At 43.2% G+C, this 24,933-nt stretch overlaps 2 protein-coding genes across 2 annotated transcripts in view; both read left to right on the top strand.

Annotated features, from left to right (window-relative positions):
* The first annotated feature begins 1,705 nt into the window (after window positions 1–1,705).
* LOC146978053 (major histocompatibility complex class I-related protein 1-like) lies at window positions 1,706–6,211 on the top strand. The gene is made up of 6 exons (XM_085790555.1): window positions 1,706–1,899; window positions 2,354–2,623; window positions 3,526–3,804; window positions 5,325–5,675; window positions 5,800–5,941; window positions 6,133–6,211. Exons 1-6 carry the CDS (start codon window positions 1,851–1,853, stop codon window positions 6,209–6,211), a joined length of 1,170 nt encoding a protein of 389 aa, XP_085646681.1. The 5' UTR covers window positions 1,706–1,850.
* Window positions 6,212–7,439: 1,228 nt separating this feature from the next.
* LOC146978040 (major histocompatibility complex class I-related protein 1-like) overlaps window positions 7,440–24,933 on the top strand; it is a 568,607-nt gene continuing 551,113 nt past the window's right edge. The window contains exons 1-2 of the mRNA XM_085790802.1: window positions 7,440–7,641; window positions 7,931–8,209. Of these exons, the coding sequence (XP_085646928.1) occupies window positions 7,518–7,641; window positions 7,931–8,209 (403 nt within the window). The 5' untranslated portion in view covers window positions 7,440–7,517. The remainder of the gene's footprint in view (window positions 7,642–7,930; window positions 8,210–24,933) is intronic.

Below are 24,933 nucleotides of genomic sequence, written 5' to 3'. Positions count from 1 at the left end.
AAGAAGAAAAGTGAAATCAAACTTGAGCCTCATACTCAACATTGTTGACATTGACCCTGTTGATGTGGATTAAAAACAGAAACAAGTCAGTCAGTTCTTTTTGAGGAAACAGTTACAGTTTGAACCCACTGGCCTGTCCAGGGCCCAGCAGTAATTAGAAGCAACACGACCTACAGGCCAATCTAGTCAAGTAGGCTACACAAAAACAAAATGTTTTGATTATTGAACGAGTTCATCTGCGCAACTGTAGCTACAGATATTATCATCACTAGTGTCAGGAAAACTATTCTACTGCTGCAAACTTCATTCTCATCAGCATTTGATGAGTGCAAAGTTGATCATTTTTGAGGTGAGGACTTGGATCGTATTCACCGAAACAAGCTGAGACAGAGAGTGACTTGAACTTCAATCCTTGATCACCTGCAGTGAATCACTCACAGGTGAGCGCGTCTAAAATATACACTGACTTATTTATCAAAACCAGTAGCCTGTTGTTCGAAACCTATAGGATTAAGCCGGGATATGTTGGTTATCCTGGCTGAATTTAGTCGGTTGTTCGAAAACAAGTTAAATTTATCCTGGTCAAGTTACTATGGTGATTTATTCTCAGCAGCCAGGCTTAGTTGATTCAGTTGTCTTATTTGTGAAGTCAGCAGACACTCTGATCAGAAATAATTGTGTTTCATACAATTATTCCATGTTCTTATGTACATATTGGCCTGATTTTTAAACAAACTAAATACTGTACATTCACAATAATCAAAAAACACGAAACATTCTTTTTTCATAATTAGGCCTTCATGTGCTTCTTGATTTCCAGTTCCAGTTTTCTGAAGGGTTTTTTTTTTTTTTGTAATTCTCTATCAAGCTCCATATCCTGCAACTTTCTCTTCTCACACTGAATCTTTGCATCTGCCAGCGCTGCCTGCTTCTTCAGATTCAGGGCTACAGATGTCTGACGGTTTGTGAATTCTGTAAAACACATATTAGCACAGTATTGTGGACACTGCATATATCAGGCAATCCTCACAATTAGCAGGCAGGCTGTCAGGGTGTTCAGCATCTGTGTCCATATGATATTTTCTATGACCACTGGCTTCTCATAAAAAGCAATAGAGCAAAAAGAGCTACAGATTTATTTTTATTCTTTTACTAAATATATAGGCCTCAGAAAATAAGAATAAAGTTAAATGTGTGAGCAGACACCTTCCAAATAATTGATACACCTCATTTGAACATTGTTGTCAGCAATTTATTGAAGCACCAGACTGCTTAATGTTCTTATATTTAATTCATTTTCACCAGTTGCACTTTGGCCGCTTGTATTTGTGCTGTATGAACTTTACTTTAGATTATAAGAAATTTGTGCAATGAATCAACTTCCACTGCTCATCATTAAGGGGAAAGTGCACACTTGTTTGTGAAAGGAGTTTAGTTATGACGGATTATAGTTTTGGATTACTTTCACTTTCAATCAGTCAGCAGTTCTCTCTGCTCAGCGGAGGTGTTTCCTTTTTTTCTTCTTTTTTTTTGTAAAAGAGGTGTGTCACTTTACGTCAGGATTAAGATCGGCTGTTCATTGGAGGAAAGTACGCCAGACCTTATCGGTGAATCTGTGGTCAATCTCTGTGGTCGACTGAAGAAAACTGTGGCTGCGCACTGACTGGAAGTGACAAAGCCGCTCCTCCTCAGCCTGTTTCCTAGGGTGAGGGTTTGGTTTAACCTGGCCTTTCCTGGATTTCTTTATTCTACTTTCGAACAACAGGCCCCGGGAATCATCTGTGATATAAACAAGGAAAACCAACTGGTTCTTGTCGGTACTTCAGGCGAGCTCAGTCTGTCAGAGCAACATGGAGAAGCTCCTGATACTGCTGCTCTTCTGCCACGTAGCACCCGCAGGTAACATCATATAAATAATATATATAGTATTTGTTGGTAAGGATGTAATAAGATCCATAATCTGTTATCTTTTTTAAACACGTTCACCTATGTGTCAGCTGTCAGATGAACTGAATAAACATGCAAACTCCACCCAGAAAGACTCCAGGCCAAGGAACCAAACCCAGACTCTTTTTTGCTGGGAGGCAAAGGGGCTGACCACTGTCTCACTGTGCAGCCCAGTGTTAATTCATTTATTGGTTATTTAGCTTGTTAACAAAATAAGCTGACAAGCCATGTATGGTGCAAAAATGTTCAAGAGGTCATAATTAGTGTCACCTAGGTCACTTTCCTTTATATGTAACCCCAGACCTTAACAACATTTAAACAGGTCAAGACAAAACAAAGTTTATTAATGTGCACACCAGTTAAGGGAATATTAAAGGTGCAAATAAAAACCTTGTCTGTTCTACAGTGAAACACACCCTGACATTTTTCTCCACTGTTTCTTCTGGACTCACAAACTTTCCTGAGGCTGTGGCTGTTGCATTGGTCAATGACATTGAGGCTGGCCACTGTGACGGCAACTCAAACACAGTGGAACCAAAACAGGCCTGGGTAAAAAGAGCACTGGATGAGCACCCTGAGCACCTGCAGCGCTACAACAGAGACTGTCTCGAGATTCTGCCTCATTTCAGATTCACGATTCACCACCAGGTCAAGCAACGTTTCAACAACAGTGGAGGTAGGTAGTACAGTCTCTGTTTAACAGCAACACATTAAATATGCCAATACAATGTTCCATCTACTGAACTTCAACACAATAATCACTAAACATTAAGGGGGATGAAGTTTAAAAGTAGCTTCTCTAACCAACTGAATCAGTGTCAGGCTCAGGTTAATAATAATAACAACAAAAATATGCATTTGTTGGCACCTTTCTCAATAATAAAAATAGACATAAAATAGCCTAGGAAATATAAGATTTACAAGAATTACAATGTGGCTGAAGAAATATGTAGATAAGGAGGATAAAACAGTATAGGGAGTAGAACATTTTAAAAAAGGTGTGTTTTGAGGTGGGACTTGAAGGTGTCAATATAGAGTCCAGAGTGTAGATGTGTACTGAAACAGAAGCTGGAGTTTATCTAGTCAGAACCATGGTTTCCATTGTTACCGAGGTGAAGCTAATTGGCATGTTGTTGGAACAGAACTCTCACTAAAATAACTGAGACTTTGATGTAAGCAAGCCTCATGGAAAACCCAGCTTATTTCATGATGCAGAAACTTACAAACAAAATAACCACGGTGATGAAAAATAAAGTGTCATTCAAAAGAAAATACAGTGACTCACTCGCCCCCTCTCCACCTGCACACGCAGGTGAACTGGAGTTCAGTCATCATTGTGACTGTAGGGATAATAATAATGAATAATAATGACATTCATAAATTATGTCACAAATACAATAGACCATAACCAACCAAAATATAAATCATTCACGGCTCCAACAGATACATAAAAATCACTGATTATCTGTTTTTGAATCCTGAGCAGCAGAGGACTGTGAGAATGAGAATGTGAGAGGTCTAAAACTGATCATCTGACCAGAGGAGACATCATCTGTCCTTTAACTGTCTCTGTCTCAGGTGTTCACATCTTACAGAGGTTGAGTGGATGTGAATGGGACGATGAGACTGGAGAAGTTGTTGGTTTTCATCAGTATGGTTATAATGGAGAAGACTTCATATCATTTGACATGAAGACACAGACATGGATCGCTCCAAAACCACAGGCTGTCATCACCAAACTGAGATGGGATACTGAGAAAGTGAGAATGAAACGCAACGAGTACTTCTACACTCAGCTTTGTCCTGAGTGGCTGAAGACGTACTTGAACTATGGGAAGAACGTTCTGCTGAGAACAGGTAGAGTCACATGACTAGCTGCGTTTACATGGATCCAAAAATCCTATTTATAATCAGATTCAAAATGTCTCATGTAAACACCTTACCGGATCTGATTACATTTCGGATCGGATTGAAAGAGGTAGTCTACGCCGATTGATAATCAGCTTCATGCCGCATGTAAACGTCTGACTAGAGTGGATTCGGTTGATAGAGTGGATTATTCATTCAGCGCATAAACGCCCTAGTATGTAGTAGTCACGTATTGACGTTCGCAAGGAAATAGGAAAGTCAAAGCAGTGTTGCTTCTGGTTTGGAGAATCCAATGTGAAAGCACATAATATCAATGCTGTCTTCAATGAGCAGCTGCTGCTGCCGTAAGCCCCGCCCCCATCCCAAAGCACTCACCAGCTCACAGCAGTATATAATCGGCTTCAGCTGGGGCCATGTATACGCGGATTGAATGTGGATCGTTTTATTTGATTGATTGATTGATTGATTGATTGATTCTTTTTAATGACCACACAGCCAGGCTGGTGGAATTTGCTTCCAGTACAGCTCATTGGTGCAGGTTCCAAACATATAACATAGACACACTATGTTATTTGACGTTCATGTATACGGATCGAATAAGATTCATTTAATCCGATTGTTTTCAATCAGATTGAGGAAAACACTGCATGTAAACGCAGCTACTGATGTAGTTTGATGATCACAACAATAATAAAAAATAATAAATTTTATTTGTAACGCGCTTTTCCAAGTGCTCAAAGACGCTTACATAAAAACACAATTTAAAATACAATGCAGTAAATTATCACAGTTAAAATACAAGAACAAAATACACAAATTTAATTTATAGGTTAAAAGTCAGTTTAAAAAGGTGGGTTTTTAAAAGTGATTTGAAGGTGTGGGGGTCTGTACAGTCTCTGATGGGTTGGGGGAGTGAATTCCAGAGGGTGGGGGCGGCAACGGAGAAGGCTCTGTCCCCCCAGGTTCGGGGCTTGGTCCGGGGGGGTAGGGTCAGGAGATTTCCTGCTGAGGATCGGAGGGCACGGGGGGGGTTGTAGTGGTGAAGAAGGTATGTGAGGTAGGTGGGGGCCAGGTTGTTAAGTGATTTGTAGGTGAGCAGGAGGATTTTGAATTGTATACGGTGTGCGACGGGGAGCCAGTGCAGTTTCTGGAGGACAGGGGTGATGTGTTCTCGGGAGCGGGTGTGGGTGAGCAGACGGGCAGCAGAGTTCTGGATGTACTGGAGTTTATTGAGGAGTTTGGATGATGAACCGTATAGGATGCTATTGCAGTAGTCCAGTCTGGATGTGATAAAAGCATGAATCAGGGTTTCAGCAGCAGAGTTGGTGAGTGCGGGGCGGACACGGGCAATGTTTTTGAGGTGAAAGAAGGCAGTCCTGGTGATCTGGTTGATGTGGTGGTCGAACTTAAGCTGGCTGTCGAAGATCAACAATATTGATATCGACCAATCAGACCGAACCACCACTGTATCATCACCTTGTTTTAAGATGTGACCCCTCCCTCCCCAGTCTCCCCCTCAGTGTCTGTCCTCCAGAAGACTCCCTCCTCTCCAGTCAGCTGCCACGCTACAGGTTTCTACCCTCACAGAGCCCTGATGTTCTGGACCAAAGATGGAGAGGAGCTTCATGAGGACGTGGACCAAGGAGAGATCCTCCCCAACCATGATGGATCCTTCCAGATGAGTGTTGACCTGGACGTCTCATCAGTCAAAGCTGAAGACTGGAGGAGGTACGACTGTGTGTTTCAGCTCTCTGGAGTGAAGGACGACATCGTCACCAAACTGGACAAAGCTCACATCAGGACCAACATGGGTAAGAGTGACATCAGCCGATCTTCCTTTCTTCTGACCTTTTTTTCCCGTAGGTCCCTTAGTTTCTTTACGCCAAATTTCATCTCTGAGGAGACAAGTCTCCTCAGAGATAGCACTTAGACAACTTGGTTTTATTGAGCTGCAACAATGTGAATATTTTGTTCTGGCTCCAGTTCCTCCCTCAGAGTTTCCTGTCGGTCCTGTCAGTGGAGCTGTTGTTGTTGTTGTGTTGCTGCTGATTCTCTGCATCTGTGGACTGATGTGCAGAGAGAACATACAAGGTCAGCAACAATGTTTTTATCCTCCAGTGATGACGTCAGGATGAACCTGTGACAGTATTATGGGCTGTACTCTGTGAAAGTCAATTCATTTCTTTGACATCAGTATCTCTCATTTGTATTTCAGGGTTTCAGCTTATTAACAGTAAGTATTCTACCTGCTGTCTTTTCTCTCAGTGTATAAGCAAGGGTTTCATCTCCACCCTTTATTTCCTGTTTGTCTTGAAGGACGGTGAGGAAGAGAAGAGGATGCTGCACCAACATCATGTACCAGGAGCAGCTCCAGGATCAGCACTCTGGACAGTGATCGGGAGATTCTGCCATTTTGAAACTCATCTAAAGAACTGTGACACTATGTTATGAACATTATTAATGTAAAAGATGTTGCACTGTGATTGGATGATGAGAGTGACAGTGTCTAAAACTGTAATATTTCAGCAATATTCAATATGTTTCATGACACAGAGAAAGGAGGAAAAAAACATACAGTATGTTGGTTGTAGTTTTTATGTTTGACCACTAGATGGAGCAGTAGGACAGGAAACGAGCTGCAGGTGCGAGATGGGAAACAAACAGTTTCTGATGGTTTGGCAGCTTTTTGTTTTTACATACAGTAAAGACACTGAATGGAAACTTACCTGTAAGGAACTGTGTTTGGTGGCTTTAGCACCTTGTGAGACAATAAATCACAGCAAAAAGATGTTACTATTTTCCCGCCTACACCACTGACTTCTTTATTTCTCACACTTTGGAGCTGAAACATATTTTAAAGACCCTGTGAGCTGTACAGGTGTGAATTTTGTGGGCACTGGTGTTGTTCCTTTTGTGCAGCCACATTCAGACCTCTCTCCTCCCCTCGGCTGTCACTGTTTCCCATACAACAACATGATGGAAACAATATTTGTGTTGCTCCTCTGCTGTCACGCAGCATCTCCAGGTAAGATCACATTTTATTGTAACTTTTTTTGTTTTAACATCTCAGGAACTTTTACACTGAAGTCGATGCCTCTTTAGACCTTTTGTCAAAACTACAACTCAAGGCTGTGCTGCTGAATCTGTTACATCCCTAATGTACAGACCAGAAACGGCAAATAAAAACCGAGCAGCAGCAGCAGCAATGTGAGCTAGTGAGGGGGAAATTATTCAATAATAAGGAGAAAAGTGATGAGTGTAACATTTAGGAATTACTGGGAAAAAGGTGCATGCTACAAATAAAACCAGATTATTGATCTTATAGTATCCACTTCTACAAATGAACTTTTATCACCTGCAGTTGCAAGTATATTGATCATTTTATTGTGTCTGTTTAATCATGTGACTCTGCTTTAGTGCAGCCTGTGCTTTAATTACTGTAACATGGGACATCGTTTCTAGAAAATGGATGAATGATAATAATTTGTTCAAAAAATTAATCTTATTTTATTATTTATGTTTCTGTATTTATTATTTATTTGTGAAAATGTGCTGCAGTGACCCACTCCCTGAAGTTTTTATTCACTGGTGTGTCTGGAATCCAAACCTGGCCGGAGTTTGTTGCTGTGACGACGGTTGATGATGTTGAGGTGATTTACTGTGACAGTAACAGCAGAGGAGTTGAACCCAAACAGGACTGGATGACAAAACTACTGAAAGAGGATCCAACACACATGGACACACTCACTGAGGAGTGTCGTGTTGGTCAAAGCTCCTTCAACTCCAACATGAAGGAGTGGATGCAGCTCTTCAACCACACTGAAGGTAATTCATGTCTCACTGTATTTATGCAAAGAAATCTAGAGATAACACATGATCATTGTGATTGTCAATTTGTGATTTGTCATTTCATTCTAGAATTTGTTCCAATTAAGTCTGAGTGTTTGTCTGTTTCATGTTGTAAATATGTGAATGTTTCCAACCTCTATGCTGCAGAATGTGTGATTGAAATCATTGATCATATACTGTTAAATTTGAGTAACAACATGTTATTTCACATAAAACACTTTCAGTTTGTAGTTGACAGTAGTTTCTGTCTCTGTCTCTGTCTCAGGTGTCCACATTTACCAGAGGATGTTTGGATGTGAATGGGACGATGAGACTCAAGAGGTTTCTGCCTATAACCAGTATGGTTACGATGGAGAAGACTTCTTATTATTTGATCTAGAGACAGAGACATGGATCGCTCCAACACCACAGGCCTTCTTCATTAAACAGAGGTGGGACAAGGACAGAGCTTCATTAATTCAATTGAAGAACTTCCTCACCCAGCAGTGTCCTGAGAGGCTGAAGAACTATGTGAACTATGGAAGGAGCTCTCTGATGAGAACAGGTAGAGTCACATGACCTGATGTAGATTTAAACATCGTGAATATGGAGTAAAACACATTTCTCTCTCTCCAGTCCGTCCCTCAGTGTCTCTCCTCCAGAAGACTCCCTCCTCTCCACTCAGCTGCCACGCTACAGGTTTCTACCCTCACAGAGCTGTGATGTTCTGGAGGAAAAATGGAGAGGAGCTTCATGAGGACGTGGACCAAGGAGAGATCCTCCCCAACCATGATGGATCCTTCCAGAAGATCATTTACCTCTCATCTGTCAAAGCTGAAGACTGGGGGAACTGTGAGTGTGTGTTTCAGCTCTCTGGAATGAGGGACGACATCGTCACCAAACTGGACAAAGCTCACATCAGGACCAACTCAGGTAAAGCTGGAATCAGACACATTGGTTGTTTTATTGATTCATTTCAAAAGATTTTCTGTACAGGATTTTTTGCTGTGCTGATTTGAGTTTTTGATTGAGTGTTTTATATTTTTGACATTGATTCATTGCCTCTTACATCACTGAGGTAAACCATCACCATCAGCAACACTACAGCAATGTGTGTTCACTGCAAACATAGCCTATATAATGATCTATAATGGGCTGTAATGTTAAATCCACTCAGTGAAGTGACATTTGAATGCTCTATAGTTTCCCTGATCAACCAACCAACATGACTCTGAGTGATGTGTTTACTGCTGGTTTGATTTCCTGTGAACTGTGGTGAACACACCGGTTGTTTGATACGTGTTCTTCTGTAACAAATCGAGAACAGTTTAACCACTTACAGACAGAAAAACACCAAAGCTTCAACAGTCTCTCTCTGCCAGGTGACCTCACTTCTGCTAGTGTGGTTTAGCCGATGTGTGGTTGTGTGAGGTCGTCATGCAAACTCAATACATTTGGAATATAAATTTGCAAACATACCTGCTGTATAACTGAATCAATGTGTCAACCAGTTGTGAGGAGCAGCAGGGAGCACTGGTGCAGAAAACAAAATGCATTTCAGACCCTTTTAAAAGACGCCAGTTGACACAGTCCATCAGCTGCTTGAATGTTCACTTAAATTTTCTGTTGTTTCAGTTGATCTTTCAGTTCTCTACATTACTATCCGGAGAGCTGTTGGGATAGGTCTCCTGCTGGCAGGGTGTGTTACTGGAATAATCTTCTGCACGAGAAAACGAAAGTGAGAACCAACTCTTTTACTCTTTTCAGCGACCCACAGATGTTGGCGTTAACAGATGCTTGGGGAGAAACTTTGGTTCATGATCAAACACAAAACAAATGCTGCAGCCACACTTTGTGTTTATTGCCAATTATCATGCTAACACATCAAAGTAACATGGAGAACATGGTAAACATTATACAGTATACCTGCTAAATATTTACATAGCACTGTAGCTACGTAGCCAGGGAAGAGTAACTCCTCTTGTCCTGTACATACAGTGTAGTGTGTTTCTTTTTCTTCAAGTGATATAATTTGTGTGTTTATAAAAACAAAAGGTGTTTTACTCTAAATCTGGTACAACCATCTTTTCATTGTTTCATTGTTTTACAAGTGACTAATGCAGGGCCGGCCCTAGCATTTTGGTGGCCCTAAACAAGATTTTTTTTGTGGCCCACTCTAAGCGCAAACACCAAATCACATGCACTCAAACAGACATGTTTGATAGACAGATGTAACAATAAGTGTTTTATGTCTAATCTTCCGCTCTAAGTACACTGAGGCCAATTTGTCCTAGAACACTGTATAAAGAAATAATTTAGGCCAAATTTTCTGAAAAATTTCAAATCCCTTGTGAAAACACTCCTTCAGTCATGAGAACAAACTCTTTTGGTGCTTGAAATAGGATGTGAATACAGTAATAGATAAGTGTAGAAAACAAGTTGAAACAATGAAATTGAGTAAAATCGCCTTTTGAGCATAAATGTTGTCATTCTGGCATTCTATTTTCACCAAATGTCTTAAATGTGACATAAAAGAAGTTGAATATTGACTTCAAAGCTTCATCAGATTTTTTTAATGAGAAATTAGCTTTTTTTCCTCTTCAAACAAAAATATTTACTAAATAAATGGAAAACACACAATTTACATTGTTCATATAATGTGTGTTGTCACTGTGTCTGTGCTATGTGAAAGGTAAAAAAAAAAAAAGTGTAAGAGCTCAGGTCTGTATACAGAGCTGGAGCTGAGTTTAAGTCTGAACTTTCTAATATATATATATCCATCCATCCATCCATTGTCCGCCGCATTATCCGAGTCCGGGTAGCAGTCGGAGCAGGGATCCCCAGACTTCCCTCTCCCGGACACTTCCTCCAGCTCTTCCGGAGGGACTCCAAGGCGTTCCCAGGCCAGCCGAGTGACGTAGTCACTCCAGCGTGTCCTGGGTCTTCCTCGGGGCCTCCTCCCGGTGGGACATGCCCGGAACACCTCACGAGGGAGGCGTCCAGGGGGCATCCTATACAGGTGCCCGAGCCACCTCAGCTGGCTCCTCTCGATGTGGAGGAGCAGCGGCTCTACTCCGAGCTCCTCCCGGGTGACAGAGCTCCTCACCCTATCTCTAAGGGAGCGCCCCGCCACCCTGCGGAGGAAACTCATTTCGGCCGCTTGTATCCGGGATCCCGTTCTTTCGGTCATGACCCAGAGTTCATGACCACAGGTGAGGGTGGGAACGTAGATCGACCGGTAAATCGAGAGCTTTGCCTTTCGGCTCAGCTCCTTCTTCACCACGACGGACCGATACAATGACCGCATTAGTGCGGCCGCCGCACCGATCCGCCTGTCGATCTCGCGCTCCGTTCTCCCCTCACTCGTGAACAAGACCCCAAGATACTTAAACTCCTCCACCTGAGGCAGGAACTCTCCCCCGACCTGGAGGGTGCAAGCCACCTTTTTCCGGTCGAGAACCATGGCCTCAGACTTAGAGGTGCTGATTCTCATCCCAGCTGCTTCACACTCGGCTGCAAACCGCCCCAGTGCATGCTGAAGGTCCTGGCTCGAGGGAGCCAACAAGACCACATCATCTGCAAAAAGCAGAGATGAAATCAAGTGGCTCCCGAACCGTACCCCCTCCGGCACTTGGCTGCGCCTAGAAATTCTGTCCATAAAAATAATGAACAGAACCGGTGACAAAGGGCAGCCCTGCCGGAGTCCAACACGCACCGGGAACAGGTCTGACTTACTGCCGGCAATGCGAACCAAGCTCCTGCTCCGGTCATACAGGGACCGTACAGCCCTCAGCAGAGGGCCTCCGACCCCATACTCTCGGAGCACCCCCCACAGGATGCCACGTGGGACACGGTCGAAAGCCTTCTCCAAGTCCACAAAACACATGTGGACTGGTTGGGCAAACTCCCATGCGCCCTCGAGCACCCTGCGGAGGGTGAAGAGCTGGTCCAGCGTTCCACGGCCAGGGCGAAAACCGCATTGTTCCTCCTGAATCCGAGGTTCGACTATCGGCCGAATTCTCCTCTCCAGCACCCTGGAATAGACTTTCCCCGGGAGGCTGAGGAGTGTGATTCCCCGGTAGTTGGAACACACCCTCCGGTCCCCCTTTTTGAAGAGAGGGACCACAACCCCGGTCTGCCAGTCCAGAGGCACTGTCCCCGACTGCCACGCGATGCTGCAGAGGCGTGTCAGCCACGACAGCCCCGCAACATCCAGAGACTTGAGGTACTCAGGGCGGATCTCATCCACCCCCGGTGCCTTGCCACTGAGGAGCTTCCGGACTACCTCAGTGACTTCAGCTTGGGTGATGAATGAATCAACCTCTGAATCCTCAGCCTCTGCTTCCTCGACGGAAGGCGTGTCAGTGGGATTGAGGAGATCCTCGAAGTATTCCTTCCACCGCCCGACGATGTCCCCAGTCGAGGTCAACAGCTCCCCTCCTCCACTGTAAACAGTGTTGGCGGAGCACTGCTTCCCCCTCCTGAGGCGCCGGATGGTTTGCCAGAATTTCCTCGAGGCTGACCGGTAGTCCTCCTCCATGGCCTCCCCGAACTTTTCCCAGACCCGAGTTTTTGCTTCCGCGACCGCCCGGGCTGCAGTCCGCTTGGCCTGCCGGTACCCGTCAGCTGCCTCGGGAGTCCGCCGAGCTAGCCAGGCTCGGTAGGACTCCTTCTTCAGCTTGACGGCATCCCTTACTTCCGGTGTCCACCACCGGGTTCGGGGATTGCCGCCGCGACAGGCGCCGGAGACCTTACGGCCGCAGCTCCGGACGGCCGCATCAACAATGGAAGTGGAGAACATGGTCCATTCGGACTCAATGTCTCCGGCCTCCCTCGGAATCCGGTCAAAGCTCTCCCGGAGGTGGGAGTTGAAGACCTCCCTGACAGGGGATTCTGCCAGACGTTCCCAGCAGACCCTCACGATACGCTTGGGTCTTCCAGGTCTGACCAGCTTCCTCCCCTGCCAGCGGATCCAACTCACCACCAGGTGGTGATCAGTTGACAGCTCAGCCCCTCTCTTCACCCGAGTGTCCAAGACATACGGCCGGAGGTCAGATGACACGACTACAAAGTCGATCATTGACCTCCGTCCTAGGGTGTCCTGGTGCCACGTGCACTGATGGACACCCTTATGCTCGAACATGGTGTTCGTTATGGACAGACTGTGGCTAGCACAGAAGTCCAATAACAAAACACCGCTCGGGTTCAGATCGGGGAGGCCGTTCCTCCCAATCACACCTCTCCATATATATATATTTTTTAAATAATCATGCTCATCAGATGAGTCAAAACTTTCAGCTTCTGAAGCACCGTCACCACCGCTTCTCTAACGATTCTGTGGGTTTGAAGCTTCACCGTTGTTTTAATTGACAGGTTCGGTCTCCTCTGCCGTCTCTCTCCATGCCAGCCGCTGTAGGTAAACCATGGAGCTAAAACTGTGATAGGAAGGACCTTAGTGATCCCAGAGTGCCAATTGGTTGGCCGAAGTTGACTGACAGGCGATTCAACCAATCACGTATGCTCAAGTTGACGGACAACGGATTCAACCAATTACGCACAGTGAGAGGGGACGATGCGTGCACCATGCTCTGTTATTGGCTCTCAAACCCTGGCTGTGAATAACGTAGGTCACCGAGGGCGGGTGTATTTGAAAGAGGAGAGCCGTCCCTCGGTCACGGGAGCAGTTAAACCGCATTTCTACGGCATAAAATGACCGAAATATAAACAAAAACATATCAAGACTGTCGCGTAAACGCGCGCGCCGACCTCAGTGTTAAAATGACTTGAACTGAAACCCAGTACCTTCTGATCATGTGGCCCCACCTGACGGCTGAGGCCCTAAACAACCGCATAGAGTGTTTATGCCAGGGGCCGGCTGGTATTGTACACTGTCCTGCTATAATAAACTAAAACTAGAAAATTTCCTCTCGGGAAATTTTGAATGGGCCACGGGGCTACTGCCGGTTGTGCCATCTCTGTCAACATGGGAATCAAACCCACGATCTTAAGGTCAAGACAGAGCTGATCAGACAGACACATGATCATCTTTCTATAAGCACTGATATGGAGGAGCTGTAATCACATTAGGTTAACTGTGTGTGTGTGTGTGTGTGTGTGTGTGTGTTTGTGTGTGTGTGTGTGTCTTGTGTAATAGGGCCAGGACTCAATTAAAACAATTAATCTAATTAATTAGAGGCTTTGTAATTAATCAATCACAATTAATTGCATTTTAATCGCATATAAATATTTGACCTGAGAACAGTGAGAAGCATTTTTTTCACATGGATTTTAGTATACCATTGAATGACTGAATAGCTTAAGCAACAAAACATTGTTTTTTTTTTCAAGGTGGTACTTAACCAAGACCAACATGCAAATTATCGATTAATTCATTAATCGATATTTGATACAGATTTAAATGGTCTTTCCTGCCAATACACTATGATGATTACTGTAGTATTTAACTAGGCTACATAAATCACAGTAGCATAAACTGATTTGTTGAACGGACCAGGTGATGGGCTGACTGGTCCTGTCTAACTTCTGTGTACTGGGTGCCATTGTGCAGGGTGTTAAGGCAGCCTTCCTCCACTGCAGTCCCTATGGTCCTGGACCCTCTGGCTGGTGGGGTGGGCTGCTTTCAGCTGGGGGGGACTCTATCAGCTGCTCCCACGAGAGGCATTTGACGCATTTGACACCAACAAGGTTTAACTTTAAAACCAGATTAAATCATGGTTTAAGTTTAAATTCTGTTGCACGTTAACTGTGTTTTAATCACATGAAGGTGTGTGTGTGTTTGTGTGTGTGTGTGTGTGTGTGTGTGACTGTAATCACATGAAGCTGGCTCTAGAGTCTGTGTGTGTGTGTGTGTGTGTGTGTGTGTGTGTGTGACTGACTTGACACATAGTTAGTTAGTAGCTGCATCCTGTGTCAGTCTGATTTAGCTGTGTCTCTGTTTATAAACATTTAAACGAGCGCCAGGTGGATTGTTTATGAAGTTAACGAGCTCTGGCCTGAGGATCAAAGAGGTTACCACGGCGATAGGGGCCCCCGCAGGCTGAGACAGACAGAAACGTGGAGAAAAAGAGCCATTTTCTGCCTCTGCACCGGTCTCACATTTAGGCTTAGGGTGAGAAAACGGTAACTCCTATCAGAACAAAACACAGATCAACTTTGCTCTAAGGACTTACTGAAAATTTCGGTACGATTTGGTGTTTCTACAGTAAATATTTTGGCGACGCTGGCAGTTTTAAAACATCAGGCCGTTCTGCTTCTCTCAGAAAATATTTGTATTGGACTCAATGAGGAGCAGAGACAGACGTGGCCGCACTCAGAGGCTCAGAGTTTAAATTCTGTAAGTCTCTCTGATATTTTGAGCAGATTAAGAGATCAAGGATGAGCTCGTCTACAACCGTGGCCGAAATTATGTGTGTAGAGTGTAAATTGTGGCCGTTTGGAGTTTGGATAGAGAAAAAATCTGGAGTTTTTCTGGCATCTCTCCCACTCTAACCGATGATGTCACCCACTCTGACACGAACATTCCGTGCAATACACACCCATTATAATCTAATAATTTCTCCAAAAATGATCATGGTCATTGATCATGGATTGATCAAAAACTATATGACCTATCAAAACGTGGAGTAATACGCCAATACACAAGACTTGTGTCTACTGTTTAAAGTTTAAATGGAGTCTCTAGGTGAAAGTATGCCTGAGCAGTAGACGTTTGTTAAACTCCAATGATTGGTCTTTTTCGCTCTTTTTTTTTCGCCCGTCCCATTGACTTCAAGGCAAAATTTTGCGCAGTTTTTCGCGACTTACGTCGCGACTTACGTCGCGAAAAATTCGTAAACTGTTGAGAAAAGTAATAGCACACCGATCCCGATCAAGACGCACGTTTTGATATATAATTTGGCCTGCAACTCGAATCGAAAATCGTCCGGAAGAGGACGAAAAATAACAAGAAACACTAGAAAAAACATTTCCAAAAATGGAAATGGTGTGAATGCTGAAAGCCATTGCTGAACCATGCTGAATTAGCAGAATAAATTGACAAAGACATGCGGAATGGCATACAAGAAACATGTCCAAGGAGGGAATTGAACCCACAACCTTCAATACATCAGCCCACTGACCTAACCACTTCACCACAGTTAGATTCAATGAGAGAAGAGTAAAAGAAATCCATGTATAAGAGGTCACTGACTTCTGAAGAGAGGTTGAGACTTTGATGAATGTGAGATTTTTCAATGATACTTAAAAGAAAGAAAGAAAAGAGTATAAATGAGCCATTACAAGTTTGTCTACAGATGAGAATTTGAATGAAGTCTCTATCAGAAAGTACCACATGAATGAGGCAGGAATTGAACCCATGGCCTCATGATCAATAAACCTTTACTCTGCCATTTCACCACAGAGAGCACACACCTAAACATGTTGTCATTGATTGTGATGATGTGCTGCAAACTGTGGCGCTTAACGAACACCTGTAACCAATTGAAGGTGGGGGAGGGGAGCAGAATTCAACATAACATAACAAGAGTGCCCCTCTTGGATTTGAACCAGTGACCTTGAGGTTGGTAAGCAGCCACCTTACCCATTGGACTACAGACAGAGCTGTCCAGAAGGGAGGTTGAGACTTTGATGAATGTGAGATTTTTCAATGATACTTAAAAAAAAAAAGAAATGAGCCACAACAAGTAAGTAGAGGACCTTTTTTGTGACTTGTGACTATTTTTTGATGAAATCAAACAAAGTATAATGCCCATTCCAGCGAATTAAAAAGTTGAGCTCCTGCTACTCTGCTGTGAAATAAATTGCATTGGGCTGAATGGCAGAGAGAGAGGAGGAGGGAGAAGAAGGGGGGGGGGGGGGGGGGGGAGAGGAGGGAGGAAGGAAGGAGAAGAAGAGGAGGGAGAGGAGGAGGAGGGAGGAAGGAAGGAGAAGAAGAGGAGGGAGAGGGAGAGAAAGAAGGCGGAAGGAGGGAGAAGAAGAGGAGGAGGAGGGAGAGGAGGAGAACGAGGGAGGAAGGGGGAGAAGAGGAGGAGGAGGAAGAGGGAGGAAGGAGGGAGAAGAAGAGGAGGAGGGAGAGGAGGAGGGAGAGGGAGAGGAGGAGGGAGAAGAAGAGGAGGAGGAGGAGAGAGGAGGGAGAAGAAGAGGAGGGAGAGGGAGAGAAAGAAGGCGGAAGGAGGGAGAAGAAGAGGAGAAGGAGGAAGAGGAGGAGGAAGAGGGAGAGAAAGAAGGCAGAAGGATGGAGAAGAAGAGGAGGGAGAGGAGGAGGGAGGAAGGAGGGAGAAAAAGATGAGGAGGAGGAAAGTGAACTTGGTGGAGACATGAAATGATGTGGTAATGGTTTAATTCAACCAGTTACTCTTTCTAAAAAATATGTTGATGTTCATCTGGCCTCTAAAAAATAGAGGAGGACCAACCTCCTCTGACTCTATGGACCAGCACATAGCCAGAACAATACAAGTACAATAGTTGATCACCACAAAACCCCTCCATGTGCTAATGATCTGATTGAATACACCTGTGTGGCAGCCTGCACCATGGTGACTAACTGCTTACCTTTTACTGGGTGGCACTGTGGGTAGGTTAACTGTGTGTGTGCGTGTGTGTGTGTGTGAGACTTGATGGCCACCTGCACAACAGAGCAGGAGCAGAACAGTCAGTTTTGAGCTTGGCGCAGCTCTCCTGACAGCCAAAAAACAGAGAACCGTACCTCTTATCAGAATGTGGTAGAGACTATCTGGGCAAGGAGACCTTCCTGAGCACATTGATGTGCATTAAATGTTTGTAGGGCAAAAACTTTTCTCAGGGTCGCAAGGTAGAAAAGGGGGGCATTTCTGCTTTTCTAAAAAAATCAGCTCCTACTTTTATATTGAAGTGGATGAGCCACTGGAGCGGGTCTAGCTGCACAATTAGGCTCACTGAGACAATTCTGTAAGTCTGTCTGCTGTTTTGAGCACATTAAATGAGACACGACAAGTGTGGCTACAAACCGGTGAGGAAATCATGTGTCTAGAGTTTAATTTGTGGCCGTGCTGGCAATTTATCCAGAAAAAATCCTGAATGTTTTTTCGATCCCTCTCACTCTAACGATGATGTCACTCACTCTGACCCAACCCCATACACACTCATTGAAAAGTGTGAAATTTGTCAGAAATCCTCATGTGCTTTTAAAGGATTTATCTCAAAAACGGTACAAGCTATGAAAAAGTTGTACATACAGGATGAATACATTAGAAGTTTGTCTACAGCTCAGAATTTGAATGAAGTCTCTAGCTGAAAGTATGTGGACGCTTTAAAGGCTGAAAGAAGTAAGAAGATTTGAAGAGTTTCAAGACTGTTCCAATGCATTCTCTATGGGGAAAAAAAAAATCAGAAATAGTTGAATATTGCAAAAAGTATGAACAGTTGAAAAGAGAAAAGACATAGCACACCTGTCCCGAAAAGGCTGAACATTTTGATATTTGAATTGTTGAAATAGCACAAAGTATGAAGGACTAGTTACATGACGAAGAAAGGCAGAAAATGGCCGAACCGAATAACAATAGTGTGAATGCTTCCAGCATTCACACTAACTAGAAAAAACATTTCCAAGAATGGAAATGGTGTGAATGCTGAAAGCAATGCTGAATGAGCTGAAGAAATTGTTGAAACAATGCTGAATGAGCTGAAGAAAGATAGAAAGAAAGGACAGAAGGAAAGAAAGAAAATGGGAAGGGTAGATGGAGAAAGAAAGAACAAAAGGACAGAAAGAAAGAAGACACAGAGAGAAGGGTAGATAGAGAAAGAAAAAGGTAAGAAAAACAGAATAATAGAACATAAAGAGAATAGAGAATGAATGAAAGAGACAGAGGAGTAGTAAGAAAGAAGGAAAGATATTGGGGTGGATAAATGAAAGAGAGAGATATACAGAGAGCAGTAGAAAGAAAGAAAGAAATGGGGTATAAACATAGAAAGAGAAAAGGAGTAGAAAGAAAAACAAAGAAACAAAGAAGTAAAAAGAAATGGGGTGAAAGAAAGAAAGAAAGAAGAAAAAGAGAGAGGGGGATGATAGATAGAAAGAGGTAGATGGATGGATGGATAGGGAGGGAAAGATAGAAAGAAGTTATGTAAAATACAAATGAAGGAGTAAAAGAAAGAAAGAAAAAGAGAGAAAAAAAGAGACAAAGGGTTTATAGATAGATAGATAGATAGATAGATAGATAGATAGATAGATAGATAGATAGATAGATAGACAGATAGATAGATAGATAGATAGATAGATAGATAGATAGATAGATAGATAGATAGATAGATAGATAGATAGATAGATAGATGTTAAAAGCTGCGTCCTATGTCCCAGGCTCCACCTGTAATTGTACTACTATTAATAGAGTTGGAAAGACTAAACGTCTGAACTTAAATTCATGAGAAAAATATAAATTGTTGGAGATGTTTACATCAAAAGTATAAAATAATTGAGAGGTTGATGAATGTGAGCTGAAAACCTCTGTGTGTGTGTGTGTGTGTGTCTGACGGTCTCTCTGTCTGCGTGTACATGTGCAGAAAGCCACAGAACTCCTCTCTCCCTAATGATCTGATTGATTGGCAGCCTGCCCTCAGAAGTTACCATGGCGACTCAACTAACTGCTTACATTTTACTGTGTGGAACAGTGTTGTGTTTGTGTGTTTGTGTATGTGTGCATGTGTGACTGTGTGTGAGTGTCTGTGTGTGTCTGTCTGTGTGAGTGTGATGCCTGTGTTTGTGCGTGGACATCCTCTGTCAGTCTGGTTTATCATGTGTGTGTGTGGGGCTGTGTTTAAAAACATCTTAACGAGCGGCCAGGCTGCACCTGCACTGTTCTATTTATAGACTTCGATAACGAGCTGGCCCCAACAGCTGGACCAACTGCACACAGAGCAGAGCAGAGCAGAGAGATTTGTGCTCTGAGCAGCTTCCGAAAACAGCCCAGAAAAAGAGAACCGTACCTCTTATCAGAATGTGGCCATGACTACTGGGGCAAGGAGACCTTCCTGAGCACATTGATGTGCATTAAATGTTTGTAGGGCAAAAACTTTTCTCAGGGTCGCAAGGTAGAAAAGGGGGGCATTTCTGTTTTTCTAAAAAAATCAGCTCCTACTTTTATATTGAAGTGGATGAGCCACTGGAGCGGGTCTAGCTGCACAATTAGGCTCATAGAGACAATTCTGTAAGTCTGTCTGCTGTTTTGAGCACATCAAATGAGACACGACAAGTGTGGCTACAAACCAGTGAGGAAATCATGTGTCTAGAGTTTAATTTGTGGCCGTGCTGGCAATTTATCCAGAAAAAATCCTGAATGTTTTTTCGATCCCTCTCACTCTAGCGATGATGTCACTCACTCTAAGCCCTGCTTGTTAGACGCAACACACACCCATTATAAAGCTGGATTTTGTCAAAAAACTTAATGATTTTAAAGCGGCCAAATATCAGAAACTGTTGAAGATATCAATAAGCTGAGTCATAGAGGAATACTTAAAAAGTTTGTCTACAGCTCAGAATTTGAATGAAGTCTCTAGCTGAAAGTATGTGGACACTTCTCTCTCTCCCAGTCACGGCGGCGTCAGTGGCATTTCAGCCTCAGTCTGCTTCCACTGAGCTGCCGCTACGGCTGGGAGAAAAAACAAGATCACTGTGTTTTGAATTTGACTGCAGTAACCGTTTTCGGCCACATTCTTACATATGGCACCTTTAACTTTCTATTTTGTTGCATTTAATCTTTAGTTGTAGAGGAAGAGAACCACAGATGTTGTGACTTGTGTTTTAATGAACTGAGTGAGTTTGTAACGATCACAAAGAAGACAAGTGGAGTCAAGCTGGAGCCTCATACTTAACATTGTTGACATTGACCCTGATGATGTGGATTAAAAACAGAAACAAGTAAATCGGGTTCTTTTTTAGGAAACAGTTACAGTCTGATGGAGTAAAAATCCAGTCAAGTAGAGAAAACAATGTGTTTTGATTATTGAATGAGTTCATCTGTGCAGCTGTAATATGTCATCACTGTCAGGAAAACTACTCTGCTGCTGCAAACTTCATTATTGTCAGTGTTTGATGAGTGCTATATGAATAAAGTTGGTCATTCTTCAGGTGAAGACTTGGATCGTGAGAGCCGGGTTACTGCCATGCTCCTCAAAGCTGCTTAGTGCCAGTGAAGGCGATACAGACCCCTCAGGCCATGACAGAGGTGTCATTCAACCAGTTGTACGTCGATGTACCATCACAAAAGTTATGAAAATATTATATGAAGGTTGAAAAGTTCCTTAGTGTTGGTTTAAAAACATTTCTCTTTTATGGCTGAGCTCTTAGGACCTTTAAACTTCATTTATTCTTCTTTGCTCCTGCTTTTAACTATGTTTAATGTTTACCATTTTTTTACTTTCTAAAAAATGGTTAAAAAAATGTTTGCTTTTATGCCATTCTTTTATTAAAATGTTTTGTCTTTACGTAAAGCACATTGAGTTGCCTTGGTATGAAATGCGCTATATAAATAAATATGCCTTGCCTTGCCTTGGAGTTTGGGAATGCACTGACCAAGTTCAAATTTCAGAAATGCCATTAATGGTGCAACGTAGGGCTGTAGCCGATATCCGAGTACTCGAGTACTCGCTCGGCTTGGGCGGCATCTGAGTACCATTTCACCTACTCGAATTCTTACATTATTGGACCAACTGATTAATCCAGGTGTGTCTGACCATTGTTGTGAGTTCAGATCATTATTAATTATTGTGGTCCAATAATGTAAGCCAGGAAATAAACGAGCTGGCTTATTTCAGGAAGTAGTGGAGCTGTGCATAGAGCCCATTGCACTGCTGCTGTGACAACCATCTCGTTCTGTGTTAAAAAATGTATCCGCCAATATTAATTTTTTTTGCCTATTTAGGCTGAAATGTTAATGGTTCCTTTATTGAAGTGTGCGTTGCCGTTATAAGACATATGTTTAGCCTATTAACGGGACAATTTAATTCCGTGGCATTCCTTCTTTTAATTGCAAGTGATTTGAGGACGGATCTGTGAGGAAAAATATCGCACATGGACAACTGTTACAACTGTTTCAACTATTTTATTTTTAAAAAAGTGTGTTATTATGAAAAAAGCGTGTTATTTCACTGTCTGATTAACGTGGCTCTCTTCGTCTGCTCCGCTCTCCTCCCACATGCTCTGTGCTCCGCTCTCCCTCCACTACAATCAATTTGGAAAGCATAGTGTTTTCACACTGCATTCTTTGACTGGCGCAAGATGGACGTCTTGCCAAGAATGTTTTCATTCATCAAGAACTAAAGTCAGAGGTTCGAAGACGATCAGATACCGTCGTAGTTCCGACCATGAACGGCGATTCGGCGGCGTTATTCCAATGACCCGCCAGGCAGCGTCCGTGAAACCGAAAGTAGGAAATGCTGCTCACATTGCCTAAATAAGCAATTAGCAATTTTCTTGCCTGGTTAAATAAAGGTTGATGATGATGATGAATGGGCAAAAATTGCAGTCTGTAGATGTGCAGAGACATACCCCAAAAGACTTGGAGCTGTAACTGCAGCGAAGGGTGGTCCAACAAAGTGTTCAGCCCCCCTGACTCAGGGGGCTGAATACATATGCACGTGTGGCATACAGAGCCATCGGTGGGTTAAAGGGATAGTAGCATTTTTTTAAAGTGGGGTTGTATGATCTACAAATAGCCCCTAAGTATTTTAATTGCAATAGAAGACTCCCTGCACTCCTCCCGTTAGCAACGCCAGCCCATAGCCCTGCCCAGAGATTTACAACATACATTGTTGTGAATGGACCCAAAGAAACGGCCTATTTTCGTGGCCTAAAAGAGGTTTTACATGAAAAAAAAACACAGTTCCATTGTTCGCTATAATATAATTTTTTCCAGCCCCTCAAAGTGCAGGAAAAACACAGTTTTTATTTGGACCTAACCAACTCACGTATCCCTCCGCCCAGGGTTAGCGCCCGCCGATCAGCAGTTGGTTAGGTCCAAATAAAAACTGTGTTTTTCCTGCACTTTGAAGGGCTGGAAAAAATTATATTATAGTGAACAATGGAACTGTGTATTTTTTTTTTCAGGTAAAACCTCTTTTAGGCCACGAAAATAGGCCGTTTCTTTGGGTCCATTCACAACAATGTAGATGTTGTAAATCTCTGGGCAGGGCTATGGGCTGGCGTTGCTAACGGGAGGAGTGCAGAGAGTCTTCTACTGCAATTAAAGTACTTAGGGGCTATTTGTAGCTCATACAACCCCACTTTTAAAAAAAAATGCTACTATCCCTTTAATATACCTACATTATTATTATTATTTACATGTTTAATATGCTTTACATTTAGTATAGCTCATGTTCAGAGTGTGGTAATAATTGTCTGTGTGTTTATGATAAGAAAGGGGTAGTTTATTGTTTGAAAAATGTAGTTACCTAGCAGTCCTTCTTTTCTGGAGGAGGGTCTGGCAAGCGAGACTACCTAGCAGTATGCAGTACCTAACTCTGACCAGCAGAGGGTGCGTTCGCTACACGGTGTGTGTTCAGGAACAAGGAAGTCGCACGTGAATACGTTCAGTGAATGAGAACACACACTTGAGTCTGAAGTTGTGTGTGTGTGTGTGTGTGGCGAACTGTGATGATAAAATATTTTTGCTCTTTGCAGGTAAGAAGGGGAGAGTTAGAATTATGTAACGAGTGGGGGACTGTGTTATGTGCTGGTTTATTATCCCGTTCGGACGTCATGTGCTATTGTTTATGGACGTTACTCGGTAATGTACCGTACGGCTAGCCTGTAGTTAGCACTGGTTGCCTAGTTACCTCGAGCAACAGGAAAACTATGAGCCGGTCTAGAGCCCGGACTGCTAGTGTAGTTCATAGATAAATAAATAAATAGGTTAAAATAGATATACATGATTGAGTTGATTAATTTGACAATGTTTAAACATGATTGATACTGTGTATTTATAAGTTGATATATTGAATATACATGATGAAACTGGTCAAGAATAGTGATCCAGCAGTCACATGATTTATTGTTTGGATGTTGGTACAGATGTTCATGATTTTTCTGTGTTAGAATAGTGAGTGTGTTCAGTGAATGAGAACACACACTTGAGTCTGAAGTTTCTCTGTGTGTGTGTGTGTGTGTGTGTGTGTGTGTGTGTGTGTGTGTGTGTGTGTGTGTGTGTGTGTGTGTGTGTGTGTGTGTGTGTGTGTGTGTGTGTGTGTGTGTGTGTGTGTGTGTGTGTGTGTGTGTGTGTGTGTGTGTGTGTGTGTGTGTGTGTGTGTGTGTGTGTGTGCACTTGTAAATACCACTTCAGGGGGTCTGAGCGGTGGGAGCCCACCAACAGTGGGGGGCCCAAGACCGACGCGGGGCCCTAAAACGCGGGCCCCAGATCGATTTCAATCAAAATGGCCTCAGGAGCTCCCCCTGATGCCCCTCTTGCTTTTTTATTGCATGTCCCACATGGTCACAAAAACTTGAAATGTGTGTGCTCACTAGCGCCCCTGGAGCCCGTAAGGTGGCGTAGCACCCCCCACACACACCGGAAGTGTGTGCACACACTTAAGTACTTTGGTGGTGACGTACTTCCGGTTTGGGGCCGGGAGTAGGATTTGCCGCGAATCCAAGAGAAGAAGAGGAAGAAGAAGAAGAAAAAGACTTATATGTGATGGTAAGCTGAGTGTTAAGTTGAATCTGTAAATATTGAACCACATTTACCGTGACAAAATGATATATGCATGGTTTTTTGGTTTATAGTTTGTATCGTTTATATTAGAGACGTAAATTAGGCTACTTTATTACAATAACAATTAGCTACTAACTTTAGCTAGGCTACTTAGCTACTTGTGGTTAGCTCTAATGCTACCTGCGGGCTAAAAGGCCATTACTTTAACCTAGACCTACGTTACCGCAGCTGCTCTGCTGGCAGTACGTCACCTGGATGAGAGAGAGGGGGTAACGGGGGAGTGATGCAGCTAATTGTTTGTGAAGCCGGGTCATTAAAACTGGAGTCGGCAGTGTTGGAGAGCTGTCAATATTCAAAGTTTGGGATTTCATAGCACAAAGTGTACTGAATTAATGAACTTCTTCCCGGATATCCTCCAAATTAAAACCCCCACTATACGGAGATTACCATTAACCTTAGTTTGAAACAGGATGTTGATTTAAAGCCTGCAGGTAACTTGATCTCCCTTTCCGGTCGCGACCTTCCACTCTATTCAATTAACAAGCTTCAATAACACTTTAACGGCATTCCGTGTAACTTAAGCAAGATAATC

This window comes from Trachurus japonicus, chromosome 11, assembly GCF_045865225.1.
Source record: "Trachurus japonicus isolate A0001 chromosome 11, Traja_1.0".
Taxonomy (NCBI): domain Eukaryota; kingdom Metazoa; phylum Chordata; class Actinopteri; order Carangiformes; family Carangidae; genus Trachurus; species Trachurus japonicus.
Note: the sequence above shows the minus strand (reverse complement) of the source record. Positions and strands in the feature narration are given on the sequence as shown.

Coding starts and splice junctions, on each gene's coding strand:
- LOC146978053 (XM_085790555.1), top strand. CDS start 1,851: ATGGAGAAGCTCCTGATACTGCTGCTCTTCTGCCACGTAGCACCCGCA. Junction 3,805..5,324: donor GAACGTTCTGCTGAGAACAG/GTAGAGTCACAT, acceptor CTCCCTCCCCAG/TCTCCCCCTCAGTGTCTGTC. Junction 5,676..5,799: donor TCTTCTGACCTTTTTTTCCC/GTAGGTCCCTTA, acceptor TTCTGGCTCCAG/TTCCTCCCTCAGAGTTTCCT.